At 40.2% G+C, this 12074-nt stretch overlaps 1 protein-coding gene across 2 annotated transcripts in view; it reads left to right on the top strand.

Annotated features, from left to right (window-relative positions):
- Positions 1-11718, top strand: part of HGFAC (HGF activator) — a 44681-nt gene extending 32963 nt beyond the window's left edge. For both annotated transcript variants that reach the window (XM_026122069.2, XM_026122070.2), the window contains 6 exons: positions 167-252; positions 1188-1428; positions 3996-4135; positions 6550-6690; positions 7793-7941; positions 10008-11718. In XM_026122069.2, coding sequence (XP_025977854.2) covers positions 167-252; positions 1188-1428; positions 3996-4135; positions 6550-6690; positions 7793-7941; positions 10008-10181 — 931 coding nt within the window. In that variant the 3' untranslated portion in view covers positions 10182-11718. The remainder of the gene's footprint in view (positions 1-166; positions 253-1187; positions 1429-3995; positions 4136-6549; positions 6691-7792; positions 7942-10007) is intronic.
- The last annotated feature ends 356 nt before the right edge of the window (positions 11719-12074 follow it).

Here is a 12074-nt window from a genome sequence, read left to right as displayed (position 1 = left end):
ACTTACTCGTCTAGGGGAGCTTTGTTAGGTCAGGTTCAGACAGTTCAACGCTTGGCTGTCTCGTCAGCCCTCTGCAGGTGCAGGAGAAATTGCAGAAAACATCTGGGAAGTGTGGAACAACACTGTGGTTAATGCTTGTAATTCATTTTCCCCTTGAATTAATTAGAAATCCAGATGATGATGAGAGACCATGGTGTTACATCATGAAGGAAAACAGTTTGTCTTGGGAATATTGTAACATTCAATCTTGCGGTATGTAAAGATTGTCTTAAAATCACTGTTATCAATTAATGAAGAAGAGTTACTGATGCTAGAACAAGTTTTCACTGAGTAATTGTGAATGTTCTGTTGTTCCCAGAATGCTGAATATTTTGCTGTTTGCAGTAAATCAAATGACCAAAACAAGCTGCTTTTGCATTTTTTGGAGTCATGATACAACATGAGATTTTTTTTTTCCTGCAACAAAGCAGCGTCACACTACCCCTGTCACAATTTAGTGACCACGGTCATCCCAATACCACCAGAATTTCTGCTAGAACATGTAAGACTTCAGAAATGAATGATGCTTTGATACAAATTGTCCTCACTTGGGGAAGCAGGCTCAGAGAAGGGAATGGGCCTCTGTGAGTAAACAAAGGACTAGATCCTGAAGGCACATGATGTAAAGTATATTAACTCCAAAAACTAAAGAGGTCTGCTCTTTGCTTAGATCAATATTTAACTGTTGTTAATGCTAAAGCAGGCCTTTAGAACAGAGTCATAATCTGCAAAGAGTTGTTCTTTTATTCCACATTTATGATTCAAATACAGGTGATTGATGACATTAAGACAAACATATTCGTCCTTGCCATTAGAATGACAAAGCTCAGTCCAGTATGTGAAAATGAAGATGTGCTGTATGTGCATTGTGTCTTCGTCAGTAATAAAAGATATATTTGTACCGGTAAATGAAACAGTGTCTGATTATACATTCCCAGGCACATTCAATTTATACTAATATACATGTAGCCAAAGTGTTTGGAAGAGACATAGGTTTCAATCTTGCAACTCTCCTGAGTGAGATCCAGTTGCATGTGAACACTTAATGATAATTTAAAGAGTCTTTATTTGAAAGACTCCTATGGAAGTCCCAGTGCTTCGAAATTGCTAGAATTTATAGTCTGATACTATATCCCTTTATATTTCAGAAAGCAAGGAAAGGATGCAACCAGCTCCAGATAATGTGGATAATTCTACAATTGCCAGAAGAGCATGTGGGAGAAGACACAAAAAAAGAAGCTTTGTAAGACCCAGGATTGTTGGGGGATCTTCATCTTTGCCTGGATCTCATCCCTGGACAGCCGCTATATATATTGGAGACAGTTTCTGTGCTGGAAGCCTTGTTCAGACTTGCTGGGTGGTGTCAGCAGCACATTGCTTTGTTAACAGGTAAACTCAACTATTAGCATGGCAGTAGGTTCCCTCCTCATCGTCACAGCCTGCTGGTGAATCACAACAAACCTGAATTGCAACAGTGAAAAAGAAGGCCAATGTTTCAAAGCAGTTATGGGCAAATTGAGTGCAATTCATGAGCTGACAAATACCTTGGACACCTATTCTCTCACTAGCATTTATCTTGTTCCTTAAGGAGTCTTGAAGAAGTTAAGTGACCTGATTAAAGGAAAAAGGTAGTGCTGGGTCTAAGGATGGCAGGGTATAAGAACAGGAGCTTGCACACACAAGCATCTGTGGGGGGATGTAAGTATTTTGCTGCTTTGCAGTTACCTGATTGCATGTTTATGCCTGCTGTGAGGTGTAACAGAGATGATTAGTCTCGTTGCTGTGTTTTGTTCAAAAAGGCTGAAACATCCAAGCAGTGATTTATTACAGACAATAAATTATCGCTGATTGGCACAGATAGAGTGGGCTGAACTTTTCCAAGAGCCAAAGGGAAGAACTGAACCACTGTTGAATTTTGGTGGGATTTTGGAGGCTGATATTCTTGAGAGATTTTTTTTTTCTTCCAGCTGTAGGACACTGGAGAAAAAGTTGGCTATAAGATGCTCTTCTTTTATTCTAAATATTTCTTTTTCCACAAATGCTGAATACTTTTCCTGATTTCAGTTTGATCACATTGATGGGAAAAATATTACATCATTTCATACCCATTGTTCCTGTGCATCGTAAAGAAGCCAAGAGAAACAGAAAACCTCATGCCAGAATACATACCCTGATAGCTTGTAGAGCTAATAATACCACTGTGAATGCTGTACTCAGGCACTTGGAGCTCGAGCCACAATGCGTTTGTTGTTCAAATGTTGTGAAATAGCTACTAACTTTGGCAGCTATTCAGGACATTTCCACCCACTTCCAGCTGGTGGTTTCGTACATACAGATTTGCCCTAATTGCTGCACTGTAATTTGCATTCTTCCGCTTGGGTAGTACCTCTGAGTTAGCCACAGTTTCAACCGTTTTCCGCTAGGCGACAATAGATACCTGTGCAACTAACTTTTTGTTTTCTTCCTTTTTTTGCAGCCCCTCCCTTTTTTTTTTCTCTTTTCCTGAACGATTCACCATCGATTCATAGATAGTCATAGCAGAACCATTTAGTGCCTTTACAATCTAGTCTAAGTACTGTCCTGGGAAGCAAACTTCCACTTTGTTTTACAGGCCCCAAATCTGATTTTCAAAGGGATCAGTTTACCCTGCAAGAACATGGGGAACATATTCATTTCATTACATATTCATTGAAGAATCTTTTATTGTCTTCTATTTTCCCAATCCTTAAAAAAATGTAAACTTTGAGCTTTCCTTTGTTAATCCTAAGCATAGTTATTGTTGTAGGATAGCTGCCTTCTCTGAGCACTGCAGTTACTCAGGATATTTTCATCTAGGTAAATTAGCCATTGTGCGTTTGTATCTGACAGACACTGGCGATGAACACGAAGACAAAGATGACTAGGAAAACTTAGTCGTGTTGATCACTCTGCATCTGTGCACGATGTATGACAGCAGATGTTTTCTACTCCTGCACTGGATAATAAAACATAAGAGTTTTCTGATGTAGAAGACACCTGCAAACTAAATTCACTGTAGACTTACGCACATGCACATCAAATTGGTTTTAAAGCAAGAGCAAAATTTGAATTCCATTGTTTTCAAAGCTAGAGAGTTTACTACTTTTCCAAACACTTCCTGATTGTTCCCAACTTTCCCTTTCTTCCCAGCTGTTGTACTGGTTCCTATTTGCTGTCCATCCTTAGACACTGGCTATAAGAGTACTGTGGTCTTTTTAAAGTAAACAATCAATGACTGAAAAATTCACCAGTGTGAATTACAAAACGCAAAATCTCCTCCGAATGTGGTTTTTCCCATTAGATCAGTGTGCTGTTGAGACCTTTCTGCACCGAGCTGTTTGTAATTCTAGACAGCAGATGTAACAGATCAATTTAACCACAGCACCAAAGTGGTGGTAGCCATTAGGTGAACACTGCCCAGATGTTCCCGAGTTGCTGGTTTCCCAGCACCTCTAAAATCTTTATCCATGCCTGTAACATCTTTAAAGTCCTGGTTTCCTAGAGAAATCCACCACTGACTAGTTTTCTGGTCTCTCATTTCTTCCTTAATTTTTATACTCATTGGCAAACTCTGGTCAAGAGAGGTAATAAAGTTTCTGGAACAAGAGGAGCTTGCAGCCCCTACAGCAGTTGGTCTGCCAGCAGCTTGGCAGCAGTATATTTGGGTTGTCATTTCTTTCTGTCAAGGAGCAGCAGCCTTTAATTAGGTTAATCAGGACCCACAGAGTCTGGGTGTGCTTATAACACTAGCCATCTTTTTCCTGGCCAGCAGTATGTAGGGAGCCTAGGAGACAAGTCAAGGTATTTTGAGAAGGTAATATAATGGACATGGTGGGGAGCTGAGGTTATTATAGTTCATGGGACACACAGCCATTGAAAACTGGATTTTATTTGTCCTATTAATCATGGAATTGCTTGTTCTTTCCTTTGTATTATAGTCCACCAAAATCCTCTATTACAGTAGTTCTGGGTCAGCATATATTTAATAGAACGACTGATGTAACACAAACATTTGAAATAGAGAAATATGTCTTGCATCCTCAGTATTCTGTGTTCAACCCTCTTGACCATGATATCGGTGAGTATTTTTGTTCTTACAATATTATATCCTGTTTAGTTGACTTAGTTTATTTCAGTTGTCCTGTTGAAAGCTGCCTTCACAGTGGAAAAATCAGAGACAGTAGGAGAGGCTTTTGATAGCAGAGGGTTCTTAGTTCCACCAGAATTATAGCAGCATCTGCAAGCTAGACAAATCCAGATGAGAAATCAATTGCAAATTTTAAATAATTATGGTAATTAGCCATTGGAGCAATTTACCTAGATGTATGGCAGATTCATCATCACTTCAAGTCTTTGTGGGATTGGGCGTCTTTTTCAACTGAACCAAAAACCGTGGGCTTGATGCAGGAATTACTTGGTAAAATTCTATTGTCTGTATTGTATAGAGGATCTGACTAGCTGAATATAATAGCCCCATCTCCTCCGAAAAGCTGTGTTACTAAGAATCATTTTTTTACACTAAAGAGAGAGATTTAAAAATCAGCTGTCATATCAGTCAAAAGTTAAATACCTTTCTGATTGACCTTATAACATTAGTCAGAATGACGATAGAAGAGCAACTCGCTTCATTTTTCCTGATCTGCTCTTAGGGAAGCTGGCACGTCTCCCTGGAGTATCAAGCTGTGTGAGCACTCTGTCTATGAGTGTATTTAATAGCCTGGCATCAGGGATATCTTAGGTCAGGAATGTACTGTCTTTTTTGCTCCTAGATGGTGAATATTTCCGACTATATAGCAAAAAGCATTCAGATGCTGTTGTGGCATCTGCTGTTGCTGCTGTGTTGGTGGCAGCTCTATCAGAATAGCACAGATTGAACTTGATTTGAGGTATTACTCTGCTCTGAACTATCCTGGTGTAAATCAGAGCTGGCACTTCGAGATCCCTTAACTCTTTCGATTGCTCTGAAATCTGGCACGCCTTGCAGATATGCAGTGTCCAAGTCTGGGGTTGGTTGAAGATGGAGATCCTAAGATGTGCTCCATTAAAAACCAACGGCCTGATTACAGGCAGAAATCTGGAGCAAAAGAAAGTAAGGGGTCATACTCTGCCCTGTCAGTGACTTCTACTGTCACAACAGAAGAATTATTTGGTGCTGAAACTGCATTTCAAAAGGAAACAAACCACCACATGAGTGTTTGCTGGGAAGCAAAGAGGATTCGGAAGTGAGCAGAGTTGGCGGGGAAGAGAGAGGAGGTGAGGGAGAGCAAGCTGTTGAGTGCTGAAGTGCACCTTGTGTGGGCTCCTCACTTTGTGAGATACTGTTTACAGATACCACAAAACCCCAGAAATCTTGCCGGTAGAGAAATTGGATTATCCAGCAGGATCTCTTGCTTTCCACACAGCTGTGTTCAGAAAACCTCCAGCCTCTGAAAGCTATGATACAAAGTGCTAAAGTATGTGCCCACGTTACCTCAGCTTGGCCACCTCTGAGTGGTGTGCCCAAACTGGACAACTGCCCTCGTTACATCAAACACAAAGTCCCCTCATTTGCTCTACAGCCCAACACAGGTGGCTCTCTACAGAGGACCAGTGTTCCAGCTACTTCCGATTCTTCTTTCAGGATCATGTTCATGATGCCGTATAACTCTGTATTTACACATACTCATTAGACTATATGCGCCTCCCTCCTGACAAGCTTGCCTGACCACTGAACGATCCTTCCTCCATTGCAGTGAGGTGCAGTGGCCACATGTACAGGTTCAGGGCAAGTGCTTCATCTCCCGGAAGGATCTGACTCACTGAAATCGTCTCATGAAACAAGCAAAGCTCTGCTAAAATGGTTCAAGTAATCCCTTGACCAGTCAGGACTGGTCTAGAGGTTTCGCCGGTTTTGCTGGTTTTAGCCCTGTGAGGGCAGAGTAAAGGTTATGGAGGTAGCATAGTTCTCTGTCATTTCCAGAAGATTGGTTTTGAAATATCCTAATTTTTCATTCCTTAGTTTTAGAGAACTTCAATTTTGCTGAACTCAGTGATAACAAGGAGTTTGAATTACATCAGCTCTTTCAGTAATTATTTTTTTTAATAAAACTGGAATTAGGCATGTGGCCCAGACTTTCAGAAACAGTGAGCACTTACACATCCCACTGATTCCAGCTGAAGTTGTGGATTTGTCACTGTTATTTAGCTTTAAGGTGGGGGGAGGCATACATATTCTCTCTCTTCCCCCTTCTCTGCAAAGGCAGTGAAGCAAAATCTACTCAGCGAGTGCAGTATAAAACAAATATTCCCACAAGAGGAGGAGCTGAATGTTTCAGCCTTCAATTTACTGTGAAATCAGGTGCTGTTGAGATGAGTCTGTCTGTCTTTGATTGAAATATCTTAATTAAGAGAAGCTTAGGGGATAATTAAAGTTGTATCTGAGACCCATTGCTGCCAATCCCATTAAAAAAAGAGAATAGTCGCTTTATTCCTCCTCTGTTTTCTGTTCTGCAGCTTTGATTAAGCTGAAGAAGAATGGCCAGCGTTGTGCCGTCAAGTCCCAGTTTGTCCAGCCAATCTGCTTACCGGAAAGTAACACCGTTTTCCCTGAGGAGTACAAATGTCAGATTTCCGGATGGGGACACAAGCAAGAGAGTGAGTTAATGACAGAGTCAGTGTCTGGGGGAAAAAATGCTACTAATTAAAACATAATGTTCAAGGATATGTTATACAATTTATAGTTTCAGAAAATACTTTCAAAGGGACCTCTGGTGAGATTCATTTTACCTGCATTTAGATATTTATGATATTTACATCTGACATGGTCATCCTGAACATCCTTAATAGTCACCGGAGTTTGGAGTGTGGTTCATTCGACCAAACATTTGCATCTATTTTAGGATGAGATGAGTTGTCAACTCACTAGGTCTCTGTGGAGTGTGAGGGGAGCCCACAGTAAGTAGCTTAGCTGTAGGTACCAACATCATACATACCTGCATTTAGTCCAGTGAATCCTACCCTGGTTTCTCAAGATGGATATCAGTGAGCATAAACCAACCACAATCTACTTAAACAAAAGTCTATGACGGAGGAGATCTTTACCTTCACCAGGCAGGAAACTCTGGAAACGTCTATTGGAGGGGGGCAGTTAGACCTGGGGCTAAGCAGTGCAATGTCCAGCTTGAGAGACATGAAAAGAAGAACCACTACTTCTCACCCGTCCTTTGAGATCGGGAATTTCAAGACTGCGAGGCTTAACCATGTTGCTTTGATGTGGAGGCAGCAGGAACCTATGTAGATAGGCAAGAATGATGCCTCGTTTGCTAAGAGATTTAGCAAAGGCAAATATAGTCCTGATTTAACTGTGTGACCTAAAGGTAACAAAAGCTAATGGAGTCTTTGGTACAATTATGATTAAATGGCAGATTAAATATCACATCTGGAAAGAGGAGTGGACTGAAGGGCTAAAACAGGACTGCTGAGGGAGTGTTCCTGAATCTCTAGGAAATGAGAGAACCTAAAGTGGATTAAAGCCTGGATATGAAATGGTGCTATTTTAAAGGGTATGGGATATGACCAGAGAAGCAGAAAGTGATCATTTATAATAATTATTATCTTCTAAAGAGATCCACAACATGAACATCATTGAGATGTTAAGTGTGTTTATATGTTGTATTTTGGATTGTGTTTCCATGCTATGTTCTTCACATTCGAAGAAAATAACTATTTTTTTTTCCTCTCTGGGAATTTTTTAAAGATGTATCTGGTTATTCAGATATCCTGCAAGAAACTACAGTTCCAATTATTCCTGAGGAGAAGTGCAGAAGCCCTGAAGTTTATGGAATAGGAGTCAGTGAAAATATGTTGTGTGCTGGATACTTCGACAGCAAGTCTGATGCTTGCCAGGTAATGTTGTGAATTTGCTGCCTGGAATTAACTCACATGGATATTATCATAAGATACGTTGCAGTGCTACAATACTGCCTTTTGACTTTACAGAGATATCTCACTCTTTAGTCCTGTTTCCTAAAGAAGTGAAATGTATGTGACCACACCGTTTGCTTCCACCATAATTTTTTAACCCGCTCAGTGTCAACTAAGTTCCACAGAGGGGCAAAAACCTCCAAGGCATTATATTCCTCCTAGCTTCATAAAACCCAGCTATGCAGCGGCAGGTGAGTTGCCTCAGCGCGTGGCTGGGAGACTGCAAAATGATGGCAGTGCTCTGGTGGCCAGCTGGCAGCTTGCGTGGAGCCAGCGCCAGCAGCCGCTGCCTCTTGCCTGCATGGAAATAAGGATACCTGGGTGGGAGGTGTGGAGCAGCGGTGGGGTCTGGAGGAGGAAGGAGCTGAGGTTACTATAGTGGATGGGTTTTAACAGTGTTAAACAGTATCAATCTGTTGGAAGCTGTATTTCACAACTCCCACCCTTCATGGAACAACCTCGTATTCTTACTGCTTCGCATCTCTTCTGCAGCTGTGTCACACTCTGGCTCTCCATGAGGCTACAGGGCTGTTGTGGCGTTAGATCAGGCTGCTTTTTAAACTAAGGATCAGGCTGTTACTCAGATAAACTTTCAACTGTCTCTTTAGTTGGTACTGCAGGAGGAGGGTTACACCCCATTAGCAGTAATTTGGGGAACAGCCAGCACATGTCTAATACTTGGCAGTGAGATTAAGTAAAGAATATGTACTGTGTGCTGGAACCCCTATAGAGATCATAAGTGTCCCAGCAAAGGTGTCAAGAATGAAACGGTAGCAGCCAGCAGTGGCTCAGGGTTCCCAGGCCAGGGTGAGAGCTGGATGTAGCTACTCGCTGCAAGCATTCACACTAGCTAGAGAGCTGGGAACTGCCTCGCTTGCTCAGTTTTCATTGCTTTGCCCAGTAAGTAATATAAGTATTCAGTATTACAGCTGCTTCTCACTCCCTGCCCTGGAGAAACAGCTGCTCAGGAATGAAGGAGGGAGAAAGAAGGTAAAGAACGAGGGAATGAGGGAGAGAGGAGCTGCATAAGGACAAATGGTCTCAAGAGAGTTGCAAAGTCTGAGAAACACTGATTTAGAGTCACAGATGTTGCTGCAATACAGTGGTCATGACCTGAAATCATTATTAGTGAATCAATAATTTTTTTTTTCTTGCCAGCAGACTTGTAGTGTGGTGTATATAGGAATATTGTAGACCTCTTAATGTTACAGCAAATGTAGCTGACCTTTGAATTTTCTTAATGTATGCTCAGGAAATTAATCTATAAACCATGTGTTATGTATAAAAATATTTCAAGACCAATAAATACCAAGTAGACAATGTGTTCTGCTTGATTATTTTTAAAGATTTTTCTTGGTAACTCTTTTTTTTAACCAGTGAATTGATACAGAAATTGCAATCAGTGGTACTTCTGAGTTGTGGAATAATAAGCAAGGTCCTAAGAAGTAAATTAATCTCAGAGATAAGATTGCATCTGATGTCCCTCATTTATCACAGAAGTCTCCTAATATAAGGGCAACACAAATTTTCTTCCTGTTTTGCTCTCAGAGGAATTTCTTTTTAAATAGGAAAATACAAATTTCTTCTCCGTCTCAAACAGGTAGAAGGGTGGCTCCTTTCACCAGTGCTGTTTACTAAGTCATGTTTACCTTTTCATTTCTAACACTTCCATTTCAACAGAAAGTCAGTCTAAGAGGAAGAAAAAAAATGAATACCTTCCCTGAATGACTGCAGTTTGCCAAATTCATCTTTGCTGTGGTGTTTAGAAATCACCCTTACTAAGTGAATTTTTTTAAATCATACCTGTAATTTCATTTAATGCATGGTTACAAGAAGCTAAAAGTTTTTTGCATTAGAAATCTCATTGTACAAGTCAGAAACATAAGTTATCATTTTTTCCAGTAGTCTCCCTTTGGGACTTTCCCTGACTGATCTTTTCCCAATTATTTTCTATCAGATTAGATAACCTTTCCTTCCTTTTAACACAGGGAGATTCGGGTGGACCTCTGGCTTGTGATGAAAATGAAATCTCTTACCTGTATGGAATTATCAGCTGGGGAGATGGCTGTGCCAGAGTCAACAAACCTGGAGTTTATACGCGAGTGACTAACTACGTAAACTGGATTAACGAGAAGATAGCCCCCCGAAAAAGCACGAGCTGAACACCTAAACGTGCTACCATTGCACAAGCAACAGGCAGGAGTCTTTCAGTTTCATTAAATTGGCATGAATATTTTATTGTAAAATAGTATGAAAACTGTCATAGTAATTCTTTGAAATTTCAAAACTGATCCCTAAAAGTCGGTCTAATCCAGCTGATGTCAGGATCTTTGATCTAGAATTTTGGGGCTGTGGATAGCTCCATATAAGAGCCTGTCTCTATTTGGCCTAGCGATACAAACATGTTAACACAGAGTGTACCAAACCCACAACTGTTGGTGTACTGGTGGGGTACATAAAAAGAGTTATTTGAGTGTTTTCGCCCAGTTTCTGGTGGAGGTGTCGGATCCCATAACCAGCCCATAACAACATCGTCCTCGTATTCTCAGCGGAGTTTAAGGAAATAAATAAAGAAAAAAGGACAAGCACCAAGAATGAAATTCCCTTCCCCTTGGAAGCAATCTCCTGCAGTTCAGGTTGAGCAACACCAGTAGAGTGATATAGATCAAGCTGCTCCCCGGCTAACTGCGGCCAACCAGTTCTGGGGAAAAAACAGAGGATTTAGGCTTTGATTCAACAAAACATTTTAGCACATTTTTATGTTCCACTGACACAAAATTAGGATGCTATACTTCAGAGCTCTGCTGAATCTGGTCTGCAATTCTCTAGCACAGCTAATGTAACACCTCCTGAGAACATTAAGTTTATTGCTGAAAAATATTGAAAATCAGTGCACTTGATTTCAGACCGACATAATTAGGACCTTTTTCAGACTATATCACCTGTTCCTCACCCCAAGGATAATGGGTGGAAATACTTCACCTTGACAATAAATACCTAAACCTTTCTTAAAATTGTCAATGTTTTAAAGATGTCTTAGATTTTGTAGTGAAGATTTATTTTGATGATTCAGAAATGGGGGTATTGTTCTAGATTTTTAAACTGGATGGCTGAGGTGAACAGCTTGGGATTTTCCTTGGGTATTTGGTGATATCATTAACCACTAATGCTTTACTGTCATGGTCTGTGGAATCATTATGGGAACAATCGAAGAAATTATTACAATGTATAGCTGGTGACTGTGGCTGTGTACTCTGCTGTGCTGGCCAAAAGGCAGAAACTGATTTAATATTAAAAAAAATATAATCTGATAAAGGAGAATGGAAAATTACAACTTTTTAAATACAGGGAAACTTTAGCCATGTCAGATATGTACATTTGGAAGTGTTGACGTGAAATGTTTTTCTTCTCTGGTAGTGAACATTTTTGAATTGCCTCAAGCATTTCAAGCAAAGCTAGTCTTCAGGATATAAAAATTAAAAGTGAGGACTGGAGACTCAGATATGTATTTTTTTTGATAGTACCAGTAGCATCTTCATAGGTTTCTTAGTTGTGGTGAATTATTTCTGTAGCTAAAAGAAACTCGGTAAGGAAAAATAATGAAAACCTGAATTTGTGTAAGGGCAAAGATATAACAGGGTTAATCTAGATAAATGATGTAAACTGTTTAATAAAAATGTCTATGGTCTGTTTCTTGGACTTTGCCTGCGTTGTATATGATTACAGTTAAATATATGAATCACTATGCAGGTTGTTCAATGGGTTGAGAGCTGGTGAAAAATTAAATAACACTTCTCTGTGCAGGAAAGCATCTGAAAAGCTCTGCATGAGAATACATTTCAGCTAGTGGTGCTCCCAGTTTTATGCAAGTGTCACACAAATTTCCAGTAGACAGAAGATGTGGAGTGGAGAAGCCTGAGTCACAAAGCTGAGATCTGATTTTCAGTTACAAATACTGTGAACACTAAAATCGAAGGCTTTATTTTTCTGAAGTGCTAAACACCAGTCTGAAAAATTCAGATTGTTTTGGCATCAAGACCCCTGAGTTGCATCTG

This window comes from Dromaius novaehollandiae, chromosome 4 (genome assembly GCF_036370855.1).
Source record: "Dromaius novaehollandiae isolate bDroNov1 chromosome 4, bDroNov1.hap1, whole genome shotgun sequence".
NCBI lineage: Eukaryota > Metazoa > Chordata > Aves > Casuariiformes > Dromaiidae > Dromaius > Dromaius novaehollandiae.
Note: the sequence above shows the minus strand (reverse complement) of the source record. Positions and strands in the feature narration are given on the sequence as shown.